A 13279-nucleotide genomic window follows, 5' to 3' on the forward strand; every position below is an offset into this window, starting at 1 on the left:
CTCAGTAGTCAGGTCAGAGCTGAAAATGTTGCTAGAAAAAGTAGTAGATTCTCTGTCTGTAGGATTGCATCAAGTTAACTATATATGCCCCAAAACCTGCCTTTATTTTCTATATGTTCTTATCAGAGTGTCATCACCAGGGCATTAAGCGACATGACTGATGGATATCACATGTGGTTCATTTTCTCACCATGTCCCCGGGGTAGAACAGTACATAGCGTGTACTTTGTTTTAGTAGAGTTTAATCTGTTTTAACAGCTGCACACAGGTGGTAGAGAAGGCAAGGTGGAAATAGTGCCCCTTGCAGCTAGAGCAATGGTGGTGAAGTTTGTAATGATCCTTGGTTCCTATGGGAGTTCAGTGACCAGCATGGAACTGGCCACTGAGAAAGTCTGCATCCTGCACAGATGAATCCTCCTCTTATGATAGTAAAGAACGGGACCGAGAGACTTTTTCCATTGGACCATATGAACTGGAACCATAAACTCACTGAACATTAAATCTTACCAAATGAGGGTCAATCCATCCTCATCATCGTATCTACTCATACTCCACACCTGAACACAGCCATTATATGAACAACATACAGACATTGAGATATGAGGGTATTTTGATCTGTTAACCTTTTACCCCCAGTTGGGGATATTGCAGATTATGTATTCCTTACACCATCTCATCCTAAACCGAACTTCACGCCCCATGATCATCTGTACCTTATTCCCCGATAAAATAAAAAAAGGTACAGTTTCTGGTTAACATAATCTTAATAAAATTCTTAATTATAGTGTGCCAAGGGAGTGAAGCTGTTAACCACAGTTCTCATGCCTGAGCTTTTTAGCTGATCTTTTAGACATGTTGGGCCCAGGTCATTGAGCACCTTCAAGATAAAGGACCTTGATGTGACATTCTCTAAGAAGCCAGTGTAGAGTGCAGGACAAGTTCAATGTGCTCCCAGTAACTTGTGTTCTAGCGTTCTGTACTAGGTGGACTGATGGCTTTATGTCCAGGTATATCACATTAGTATTAGGGTCAGCAAGGAACCCAGGAGCATCGCTAACCTACAGACTGACAGTCTGATCAATTGTGAGTGTATACCTTTAACAAAAAGATCACCCCCTGGCTGCAAATTCTCCAAAGTGAATACCATACTCTGTCTTGCTTGGGTTCAGCTTCAGCTAGCTGTTTACATATCACCAAGCACAGGACTATCATGGCTGTATGCAGTGAAGAATAGGTAGAGCTGGTTGCCATCTGCATATTGCTGGCTCTTGAATCCAGTCATCTCACCAATTTACCTAGCAGCTGCAAGTACAACTGAAATGGGGAAACCGAGGTGGCCTGTTTGTTGGCAGGCATGACAGCAGATCCATGCTGTTTGGGAAGAAATCCTAAGTGTGCATTCCTTTTCAGTGAAGCAGAATGGTAGTTCTTCACAGTGCTTAGTGCTGGTGTGGGCTGTAGGCCCTCAGTACAAGGGATTTAGCTCCTTAAGACATGATTTGACAGGTTCAGCAGAGACTGACAGGAAGGTTCTTAGGTTTCAGAGTAGCAGCCGTGTTAGTCTGTATTCGCAAAAAGAAAAGGAGGACTTGTGGCACCTTAGAGACTAACAAATTTATTAGAGCATAAGCTTTCATGAGCTACAGCTCACTTCATCGGATGCATTCTTGTGGCCGGTAACACAGCCTCAGCGTAGGCTGGCAAAAATTCTTTGTTTCAGCCTTTGTTTTCCACCTTCTCTCCATCTAATGCAGGTTATCAAAAAACTATGTGGTGATGGGGAGGAAAGGAACATTTGGGGCCAGCATATTGATGGTTGAGGCTACTATACAACGATTCACCATATTCGGCTCCGGAATGACAATCTGCTAGCACGCTCCCCTGCACCTATACACACCTGCGCTGCAATCAGATAGGCTTTGCACAGGTCTAGACTAGCGGATCCCGATGTAGATTACTAGGCCACATACAGCAAGCAGGTGGAGGTAGATACAGTTTTAAATGTTTTTAAAAGGGTAGAATGCTATTCAAAGCTGCTGTTGCTATGCCATTAAGTGAAACAGATTAGCAAAAGTAACGTTCTTGGCATCTAGCTTGTGTCCACTACTTCATAAACCAAGAGAGTATAACAGCCAATGCCATCTGACCGGCAATCACCTAATTTTTGTAGGCAATGACCTTCCAGAACATTAAAGATCACAAATTAATTCTCCTGAAACAGAAACATGAACTCAAAATGCATCGGATGAAGTGAGCTGTAGCTCACGAAAGCTTATGCTCTAATAAATTTGTTAGTCTCTAAGGTGCCACAAGTCCTCCTTGTCTTTTTATGAACTCAACTTGTTATACCAGGGTGAGAAGCAATGAACGGAGACGCTCCAACAAAGCGGCTGGCATCGTTAAGGGTATGTTTTCATTCTGGGGAGATACAACCTAGATACCCCCCAGAGAAATCAAAGGAAAAAAACACCACGCCGCTTGGGCGAGGGGGCAGGGTCCTCGATGCGGCGTGCTCAGGGCATTCTTACACACTCCATAAAGGAGAGACCTGTTGCCACGGCCCTGCAAAGACGTCGTGCTTCACTCGCATCCCCGGAGGCCAGTTAACTGACGGAGGGCACAGGAGCGCCCGCCGTCAAGCATGGCTCAAGCGCAGACTGCCTGGAGCCCGGGGCGCTGCCGGGAAAGGCGGCGCGACCCGCCCCGCTCCCGGACACAGCGGCTGCCCCACCCGCGCTGCCGCTTTGTCCGCCTCGGAGGCGCGATAACCCGGGCACGGTGAGAGCCGAGCAGAGTCCGGCCCCGCCCCGCGCGCTTCCCCCCAGCCCCGCGGGTCACGGGCGGGCCGAGCCGAGCCGCCCGCCCGCCCCGGGCCCGCCGCCTCCACAGCGCGCCGGGACCCAGCGCGGCGCCGGCCCACGCCCGGCCGCGCCGCCGCCGCGCGCCCCGCCCTACGGGCCTCCCCGCTCACCATCGTTCTCGTCGCTGTGCCGCCTCCGCGACATGCTGGCGGCCGGGCCGGGCCGGGCCGGGCGGGCGGGGGGGGGGGGAGGGGCGGCGCGAGGCGGGCGGCGCTGAGCAGAGGCCCCGGCGGCGCCGTCTCAGTCCAGCTTCCGCCCAGCCGCGCCCGCGAGCTGCTTCCGGGGCAAAGGGCGGCGGGAGAGTGGCGCCCCGCCCCCTTCCTCCCTTCCTCCCTCCCTCGCGCGCGGGGCGCGCCGCTGAATGGTGCGGCGGGGGACGACTTCCGGGGCGGGGCCCGTCGCGGAATTCCCGGGATCCCTGCGAGGCGGGACCGCAGCCCCCCGCCCTGGGAAGATGGGCCCGATCCTGCCGGGCCCGATCCTGCGCTGCGCCAAGCCGGTGTCCTCGCGCCTGGTGACGGCGGCAAAGAGCCGCTCGGTGGGTCGCGCGCCGGGCAGAGCCCCGGGGCAGGCACCCGCGCGCCGGCCGGGCGGGGCTCGGCGGGCCCGTGCAGTCGGGGGGAGGGGGCCGCGCAGCTGTGAACCCCGTGGGGGGAGAAGCGGCTCTCCGGGCTGGCGAGCCAGGCGGCGAGCCAAGGGCCTGAAGCTCCCGCGGGTTCCGGGCGGCTCCTTCCCGCCTGCCGGCCTGGCCGAGGGGGCGCGGCTGGCACGGGCGGAGGAGCCGGCGCTGGTCGGCGGAGGCTGTGGCGGGCGTCGAGGGGATGGCGAGTTGCGGCGGTGCGGTGTGGCTCGCTGCTAGCGCCTTTGGCACCCAGGGGCCCGATCCTGAGCCCCCCCGCGGCGCGCGGGCCAGGCCCCGATCCTGCCCTCAGTGAAGTCAGTGTCTTAGCGGCTGCCCGATCCTGAGCCCCTGCCGCCGCCATTGCCCCGGCCGGGCCAGCGCCGTCAGGTCCGAGGAGCGGGACAGGGCGGGTGGCAAACGGCAGAACCTTCCCCCAGGGGCGGCGTGGCCCCGTGTGGAGCCGGCGCAGCCCACTCCTGGGCCCTGTGCGGGCGGGCACAGCTCGGGGCATGCTGCCCTGGTGCAGGCCCAGGGTCCCACGCTGCTCGCACCCTCGCCAGTGCCTGGACAGACTAAACCAGCGTTGAGGGACTGGCCTGGAGTCTCCTGGAATCGGCGTTGATGTCCCGGGGACTGCTGGAAGCAACCCAGGAGATTTTAATAGAGTATTTTAAGAAAATGACATCGTGTCATGTTGGGGGGAAAATCTCCAGGAATAGCTTCAGTCAGAGTTGGCAACCCTACTAAACCATCGGGTTCCTCCCGCACCTTATAGCGTTTGGTGTGAGCCTTTCTGTTACTCGTGCCCATGGGGATGGGCGCAGCGGGTTGATTCCGGTGTTTCGACACCCTGCTGGCCATGGCTGCCACAGGTGGGCGGTACACACCGCGGGAGGGTGCTCACACCCAACCTCAACGAGTGAAACACCATCACTGAAACGCTCCTGGCCCAGTCCTCTCAGCTATTTAGGCACCTGCTTCTGATTGAACTTACTGGAAACCGGGCTCCTAAATGCCATTGAGGAGCTGGGCCGTTGTTCCTAGTTTGGGTGCAATCGTGCAAATGCATCCATGTGGGAGACTCTCTGGGCTTTGTAAATCTTTAATTAGCTGTCCAGGGGACCAGGAAAAGGCAGTTGCCTGTAAGAGTGTGGACATGCTGTTGTAATGTAAAAATTGAACAAGGAATTGTACCAGGAACCAGATGATATCTGAACGCAGGTGTAGTCAACAGGTGGACCGTGGGCCAAATCCGGACCACCAGATGCTTTCAAACAGACCCCGAAATCTTTTTATTTCCTTAGTGACTACCCCTGCCTTAAAGTGTTCACACTCTTCAGGGATTTCATACTGCAAATGGAATTATAAATTTAAAACTGTCTCACAATCTGTTCAATGTATGTTATTCTCTGAAAAAAAAAAATAGAGCTGGTTGAACTTTTCCCCCACAGAACAGTTCTCCATTGGAAAATGCAGTTTGGTCTAAAAACATTTTGGGGAAACATGTACCTTTTCAACAGCAAAGTGTCAAATTATTTTGGCTTTCTTGATTTGATGTCAAAACGTTTTGCTTCAATGAGGTAAAAATATTTCATAATGACTTCCTTGTTTTGTTATATTTTGTTTTGACATTATACATTAAATATATTTCTATATTATATATTTCCCATTTTAGATTATACTGTTGTGTTTCAACATTATCAAAAACAAAATGTTCTGAATCAAAAAAATTTGGAATTTCCATTCTGTGAAAATGTTCAAAAACTCGACTTTTTGTTCTAAAACAAATTTCAGAATGTTGCCATTTCCTGCTGGATGGAAATTCCCTTTTCTGGCCAACTCTACTGAATGCATTTCATACTGTGTGTGTTGTGAAAGTTCCCTATGGTACGGGACGTCCCCTGGCAGGCCAAAACTTGAATTCTTGTTGCACTCCAGTAGAAAGCTCTGAAAGAGGAGCAAGATGGACACAAGGAGGCTAGAGACACAAGAAGTACATACATGTTGGTAAAAAGAAAAGGAGTACCCGTGGCACCTTAGAGAGACTAACAAATTTATTAGAGCATAAGCTTTCGTGAGCTACAGCTCATCACGAAAGCTTATGCTCTAATAAATTTGTTAGTCTCTAAGGTGCCACAGGTACTCCTTTTCTTTTTGCGAATACAGACTAACACGGCTGCTACTCTGATACATGTTGGTGTCATAGATATGACACATTTCTCTCTCTGTCATTGTAGTAGTTTTACATGGTTCTGGTTTACTTGTACAACTAGTAACGCCATCAAGATGAGCAGTCCATAACTGTTGTTTTGTCAGTATAGTTATTGTAAAAAGGTTGTGAATTGTAAATTGTCCCTAAAATGAAGTGTTTCCAGGAAAGAGGTGTGAGATGAGACATGCTTCCTCCAGGACAGAGAGAGCAGAACCATCTGCCTACCAGGGAAGATCAGAGAGAAGTGGGAAATCCATAGCCTGCTATGCAGTATTTAGCATATGAATCAGTCACACTCTCCAATGAACTGGTCAGGGTTTTTGAAACCATGATTATTTCTGTATACCGCTACCCAGCAAAGCTTGTGAGATAGGAAGAGATCATGAGGACTTACGGTTCTGAACTTAGTTGAAAATTTCTGCCTCTGAAACCCTGTCACGAAGATCTCGAAACAGCTATCTGGTAACTTCTGTGAACACTGTTTTTATCGTCTTAAATTCTTAAAAGATTAAGGCTTGCTGCTGGTTGACTTTTTTGCTGTTGCAGGGCAGTGACAAAGGCTGCGAAGACAAAGACTGCCTTTAGCAATGTTTGTCTGTAGTGTGCTTTTATTATTTTGAATGTATAGTATTGATAATGTTATTTGCTGTGTATGTTTGATTAGAATATATACAAATCTGTGTTTTGCCTGCGTCTTCCCTAGATCACTGAACAGGATTTATGCCTAACTGCAGTGACACAGCAATGATACCTTCTTCTGTGCTGCTGGATGGAGGAGATGAAGTGGAGTGCTGTATTTTAAGATTTCCAGATCTGGACTTGAAAGATCCTCTTCCTTTGACAGCTAAAAGTAAACTCAAAGCGGAATCAAATACCAGTGTGAGAAAGAAGTATGCATTTGCAAAGAAGAAGGTACATTTTAGTATAGTACTTCATTGCGTATGTTCATAATGCAAGTTATGCAACTGCACAATTTCTTTATCTTGTCAGAACTTGCTTTACAGTGTTCCTATCTCATTCCTGCTACACTCTTATTTCTTATAGTAATAAGTTAAAAGTAATTTGGCCCCATTAGTATCATATTTAAATTTAAGGCTGTGGCTCTCAGATTACTGTACCCCTTTCAGGAGTATGATTTGTCTTGTGTACCCCCAAATTTCACCTCACTTAAAAACTACTGGCTTACAAAATCAGACATAAAAATACAAAAGTATCACAGCACACTGTTACTGAAAAAAGAGTACTTGTGGCACCTTAGCGACTAACAAATTTGCCACAAGTACTCCTTTTCTTTTTGTGAATATAGACTAACACGGCTGCTGCTCTGAAACTGTTACTGAAAAGTGGCTTACGTTCTCATTGTTACGTTCTCATAGAATTATAAAATAAATTAATTGGAATATAAATATTGTACTTACGTTTCAGTGTATAGAGCAGCATAAACATGTCATTGTATGAAATTTTAGTTTCTACTGACTTTGCTAGTGCTTTTTATGTAGCCTGTTGCAAAACTAGGCAAATATCTAGATGAGTTGTTGTACCTCCGGAAAGACCTCTGCGTATTCCCAGAGTTATGCAAACCCCTGGTTGAGAACCACTGCTTTGGGGCAAATGGGGATGTAACTGGTATAATGACCTGATTCAACAAAGCACTTAAGTATGTGCTTAAATTTAAGTGCTTTGCTGAATAGGTAGGAATTTTAAACTCTTGCTTAAAGTTTAGCATATGCTTAAACTGTTTGTGGAATTGGGCCTAAGAGAGGATGTTAGTGCATTAAAGAACTGTCACCGGTTTGCTGCTGCAGGATAAATGAAAAGGTGAATCTGAAACATAGAATTCAAACATAGAGAAACTCTCCACTTGAAATCTAGTCAGTTTAAAGAAAAAAATTGATTAAAAGTTTCCAATCCAAAATCTGCCTCTGATTCCTCCTGCCAATTTTTGCAGGTGTGGAGCAATATTTTTTTTTAATCCATTTTAATCTTGCTGTATGAAAGACTCAAACATTCACTGCGTCAGGGGTCCTCTGGTGCAACAGTGAAATGCACTTTACATACAGTGATTCTGCCTCTCTAGAGTAAACAATGGCAACTGATTATAGTGAAACAGACTGTTACACAGAGTGCTGTCAAATACACTGACAAAATAGAGAAATATTTTGTCTTTATTCACTAAGTTGTGTGCAACAATCATGGGTGGGAAAGACACTCCTTATCAGACAGAAATATGACTTAAAGGAATAGTTTTGTTTTAATAATGTTATTCCCCACTTTCACATACAAACACCAGTTTTTAGGTACAAAATGACATTTTCAAGATGGCCTGCAAGGATGCTCACTGCATTTCCAAGGCTAAACCAAATGTATTGCATCGCTTAGCTACCGTAAAACCGAACAGTGCTGAAAAGCTAAGTGTGGAGAGAATGCCTTAGCAATAATTGGAGCATAGACCTCCTGTTCCAACTGAGCAAATGCAGGTGATCAAAATGTTGATCTGAGGAGTGTGGGTTTTTTCACAATCATTTAAAAGCTACAAGGGAGATATTTAAGGCTCCCAGCTGAGGGCTCAGCTCTGCTCAGACACAAGGACATGCACTGCAGGCTATCTTCCGATACCATCTGCTACACTTACTCAGACACACTGCGTTGCTGAATGTACATAGTATGTGGCATGGCGCCATGCACATATCTATGTACACATCTCCCCAAATGGCCATGTGTGACAGAGTCCCCCAAAATAGGAGGCAGAGAGGGTTGTGACTCCTGAAGTGACACCTCATTCTCTTTCCTTTTCCTCTGGAGTCTAAGCCCCTATCATGCCACTGTTCTCCCCTTTCCCATCCTCCCTCAGTCTGTTCATATCCCACATCCCTGCCATCCTCCAGGTCATGCTAGAGAGCACAGTAGGAAGGTAAGCAGGTGTTTCCCTTGCTGCCTGGGCTCAGGCAGGGGGCTGCTGGTGGAAGTATACACCTCAGACAGGGACCAGGCAGTACGGAGGGCAGGCACAGCCACCCTGGCAGTGGAGTTAACTGGACTCAGCGGTAGGCAGCTGTGTGCACTCAGGCAAGAGGTGGAGGGTGGGCAGAAGATATGGGACATTTTAGGGATGTGGCAGGATGGTGGGACCCGCCATCCAAACGTGTAATGTCCCAAGAACTGCAGGGTACTTGAGGGGCTTGCCCATGAACAGGAGAGCATGGTTGTATTTAAAACATAAGACTTAATTACCCCAGCAGCAGGTGGATGGGGCTGGAAACTGCAGAGTTGTTGCCGATTGGTGTATCCACTTGCTGTGATTATATGACAAATTGGAGAGTTAATGCTAAGATCACTGGAATGCATGGAAATACCATTCCAAACCCGTGTCCTGGGCAGCAGAATGTTCCCGTGAGGTAGGCAGCGGGGGGTTCTGTCAGGGGCTGTAGGTGCATGTCGTGGGGACTGATGAGGAGTGCTGGGGCAGCATTGGAACAGTGTCCACAAAAGAAGAGGACATGCTTGTGTTTCTGTCATGGTTTGGGGTCTAGTACTGCAAAGCTTCCCAATATGGCACATGAGGCTGGGCCCGGAAAATAACCCCCCACCGGGTTAATGTGGTAGCTATTTCTAATGAAACCAAGAGCCTTGGCAGGGCAGATTGACAGCATCATGAGAAATGGCATTGCTGAGGAATCCCAGGGTATTTACTTACCCCAACACCCTGTCCAGTAACTGGGCGGCCTGTTTAAAAGCACCACATCACTGGGATTTGTCCTTCCTCCAGTCTTGAGTCGTGTGACAGGATCTAGGAAGAAACCAAAGCCTAACTGACAGCGTTTGTAATGTTTGCAGGCATTTGCCCTCTTTGTCAAAGCAAAGGAAGTGCCGGCAACAGCTAGCTGCCCTCCAGCCATGTGCAGAGCAGAACTGGGGTGGAAATGCTGCAGACAAACCTTTAAAGACCTCACCGGCATTCACGTACATGTCGCCATGCAGCATTCCAGCGACATCTGGCAGCAGACAGGTTTGATTCTAAAGCAGTTGGCTGCTGAAGCCAGCATCTCAAGTAACCCAGCTTCTGCAGACGAGGCAGATAGGCTAAGCGGTCCCACCTGTAACAGCCAGGAGCTCTCTGATAGGCTCCCAGACACAAGCCACATTAGTTTTGATGAACTGACAAGGTAAGAAATTGCCTCAACAATATGAAAACTGTGTTTCTCACTGTAAGCCTGGGGTGAGCCAATGTAAAGGCATCCATGTCGCCGTTTGCACCAGTTTAAATACAGCCACTTAGTTAGTTTTAATTAAACTGATGCAACTTTTGTGTATGACAAGGCCTTAGTTGATGCAACTTCCCACCTTCATCTCATCCCTCTAGGCCCCCTATGATTTATCTAGTGACCTAGAACCCCGTGGACTCATTCCCACTGACTAAATGCACCTTGTGCAGCCATTCTGACCTGTGCAAAGGGAGTGTGAAGCCCTACCATGCTGATCTGGGAGCATTTCACCCCCACTTTACACTGGTGTAAATGACTGCACACCATGCAAGGCGGTGGAGAATCAGGCCCCATCTCTGTATTTTTCCCACTGAGTCAAAGAAGGCCTGGGGTGGAGGAACTCACATGCTCAGAGGCCATAAAAAGGCATCTCTTGAGGAAAACAACTAGCAGGAGAGGGTGAGAATATGCAGGCTACCCTCTACTGTCATCCTCGCCTGGCTCTCCTGTGGGTTATAACATTTGTCTGTGGGTGTATGTGAGTCATACTGAGTGTAAGAGAGTCCAGCTTACACTACCTTAGAATTTGGCCCCGATTGGCCCTTTAAAAGAAGTGGATATTTTTTTTCACTTGGCTAATTCAAATTTAAGTTTAGTTTTCAAACTTCAGCCTTAGTCCTCAAGGAGCCTCTGACATGTCTGGAAAACATGAATCCTCGTATTGCAAGTGTTTAAAGAAATCTGGTTCTCAAATGCGAATGAGGTATGAGCTACTGGCAATGTTAGGCCATTCAGGGCTAGTTAGTTTTTTGTCAACATTGGCAAGGTCACTATAGAAAAAACTAGGGACATAGAGATCTGCATCGTCTCTGACTTATTTCCACTTCTTGAAGTAAATGAAAACAAGCAGCATAGCCCCACAAAACCGTTTGTCAGCCTGGAGGAAATTGGCCAGTTCTCTAAGGATGAATTCCCTGTCTGACACCAATCACTGTATTAACTACATAGTCTTGTGTGCTGCTGAATCTAAAATACTCTTCCTATTTGTTCTCCTTTGTGGCGCTTGTGGCAGTGGAGTGGGAGAAGTGCTGTTATATTACTGTTACTGTGAGGTGAAAGACCCAGGGAGGCTCTGTGCTTGGCAGAAGTCCCTGTGCCAGCACCTTAATCTCACTGGCAAGGTAAGTCTTTAAGGAGTGGCTGTTTCCCCTCCCCATATTTGTCTGTTTAGTGAGAAATGATGTGCCCCGGAGAGCCAGGCTGTAATTGGCACTATTGCATTGAGGGAGAGAGCACAGCATTTAACAAGTTAGAGAACTGTACAATGGAAAGCCGCATAAGGGAGAGGATTGTTTATTGTCAGGCATGGTTTTGTGTCTCACAGCTTCACAGACATTAGGGGCCCCAGTCCATCACCTCACGGTGAGGCATGGTTACTGCAGGCCTGCCTCTACCTCAGTTTCTCCAACTACTGTTTCTTGTCCACTCTGGAGGTTTATATGGCTCAGCCCTCCAGCCAGGTCACTACAGAAGCTCAATCCCTTCTGGGCTAGCAGAGTTCAAAGTCACAAACACAAAATAATGGGGAGTTCTCAGCCCCTTTAAAGTTACTCATCCATCCACCCTCTAGGCTCAGCTCTCAAGCGCTGTACTTCCCCTTCAGGTGAGACACTCCCTGCCAGGTCCCCAAGTCCCTCCAAATAGTCCTGTGCCAGGGCAGTTCCATCAGGCTTCAGTCCTAGCCCCGTATTTGTCACCCCATGAAGGGTGTCCATCTGTGTTCCTCCCCCGCTGAGCAGGCTCTCCCCTCTTCAGCCCTTCCCTTCCGACCAGTGCAACAGGCAAGGCTGATTTAGTTCACAGCAGCACATTAACCCTTCCGGTCTGGGTGGGGCTTGGCTCATCCAGCCTGATTCCCTGTGTTTTGTAGGATTAGTCACTATGCTACAGTAGATATCACCCATGAACATCTTCTCCAGACTGTTGTGAATATCTGCAGGGATGGTGTCCTAACTTCGTGCCTTGCTACACTGTTCTGCTGTTCCATTGCTCCTACAGTCTTTCCCCCAGTGCCTACCCTAAACTCTTCCTTCCTTAGCTTCAGCTCTTTGCTCCTTGTCCTACTGTCTTCTTAGAGTACAAATAGTTCCTTTGCAGACATGTGTAGTCTAGCTCCCTTGAAATTATTTATGAACTGGGTCCATGATCCCTGACATTTCTTTTTGATGGACTACAGCAGAACCTCAGAGTTATGAACAGCAGAGTTATGAACTGACCAACCAACCACACACCTCATTTGGAACCAGAAGTATGCAATCAGGCAGCAGCAGAAACAAAAAAAACCCAAATGCAGTACGGTACTGTGTTAAATGTAAACTACCAAAAAATAAAAATAAAAGGACAGCTAAAAAGATTTGACAAGGTAAGGAAACTTGTTTCATTTAAATTAAGATAGCTAAAAGCAGCATTTTTCTTCTGCATAGTAAAGTTTCAAAGCTGAATGAAGCCAATTTCAGTTGTAAACTTTTGAAAGAACAACCACAACATTTTGTTCAGAGTTGCGAACATTTGAGTTATGAACAACCTCCATTCCCGAGGTGTTCGAAGCTGAGGTTCTACGGTACATCCTTTTATCTCATTCTGTCTTTCTGTCTCTCATCCCACTCTGTTCATAATTTTTGTTACTCTTTGTATTTTCTTTAGCTTTTCTCTGTCCTTAGGGATTGGGGACCAGAACGGCACAGTATTCTGAGCTCACAAACAAGCCTACGTCTGGCCTATGAAATGCTTCCCAGAACTGATAGTGTTTAAAACACAATAAACCCAAAAGTCCTTCGTAGACAAAGTCATGCTCCTCTATCCAGGAGGAGAGAGAGAAAGCACCTTTATATTCTTGCTGTTTTTTTATGCAGCTCCTAGATACCACACTGAAATGCCCTGACACATTCATTTCCCTTTCTTTGCTCATATATTTTACTTGGTAGTTTCTCAGTCCTTCCTTCTCAAAGACAGGTGTTATATTTGCCCTTGTCAGCTGCATACTTTTCCTCTCTCTCGATGTAGCCAAAATTTGCTTCCATACGTTCTGAGATTTTCTTCACTTTAAAAAAAAAAAAAAAAAAAAAAAAAAAAACCACACACTCTACTGGTCTAGCTATAATGCATCCGAGTTGGATGGATTTCATTGCAACACAGGCACTTTCACCCTTTCTTTCTACTTGCTTTATTGGGACTAATACCACAGTCTTCACTCAGCTAAAACTCCCATTGCGGTTTCTGTCCGACTAATTACTGCAAAATTTGCTCCTTACTAGTAGTTTTTTCTGCTTCTTGTACAAGGTTTTCTGACTTCATTATCCTTTTTATGAGTACAGAGCAAAAC

The 13279-nt window shown here is 47.3% G+C and overlaps 2 protein-coding genes across 10 annotated transcripts in view; one reads left to right on the forward strand and one right to left on the reverse strand.

Annotated features, from left to right (window-relative positions):
* Nucleotides 1–3186, reverse strand: part of NCBP1 (nuclear cap binding protein subunit 1) — a 60905-nt gene extending 57719 nt beyond the window's left edge. The window contains exon 1 of one of the 5 annotated variants that reach the window (XM_038402534.2): nucleotides 2972–3186. In XM_038402534.2, coding sequence (XP_038258462.1) covers nucleotides 2972–3005 — 34 coding nt within the window. In that variant the 5' untranslated portion in view covers nucleotides 3006–3186. The remainder of the gene's footprint in view (nucleotides 1–2971) is intronic. The other 4 variants (XM_043515372.1, XM_043515370.1, XM_038402535.2 and 1 more) reach the window with 4 other exon arrangements.
* A 16-nt stretch (nucleotides 3187–3202) lies between these two features.
* TSTD2 (thiosulfate sulfurtransferase like domain containing 2) overlaps nucleotides 3203–13279 on the forward strand; it is a 40233-nt gene continuing 30156 nt past the window's right edge. Inside the window, exons 1-5 of one of the 5 annotated variants that reach the window (XM_038401517.2) lie at nucleotides 3243–3399; nucleotides 4935–5063; nucleotides 6399–6607; nucleotides 9530–9858; nucleotides 10970–11078. In XM_038401517.2, coding sequence (XP_038257445.1) covers nucleotides 6416–6607; nucleotides 9530–9858; nucleotides 10970–11078 — 630 coding nt within the window. In that variant the 5' untranslated portion in view covers nucleotides 3243–3399; nucleotides 4935–5063; nucleotides 6399–6415. Of the gene's footprint in view, nucleotides 3400–4934; nucleotides 5064–5676; nucleotides 6608–9529; nucleotides 9859–10969; nucleotides 11079–13279 lie in introns of those variants that run through there. The other 4 variants (XM_038401520.2, XM_038401518.2, XM_043515373.1 and 1 more) reach the window with 4 other exon arrangements.

Source organism: Dermochelys coriacea, chromosome 5 (genome assembly GCF_009764565.3).
Source record: "Dermochelys coriacea isolate rDerCor1 chromosome 5, rDerCor1.pri.v4, whole genome shotgun sequence".
NCBI lineage: Eukaryota > Metazoa > Chordata > Testudines > Dermochelyidae > Dermochelys > Dermochelys coriacea.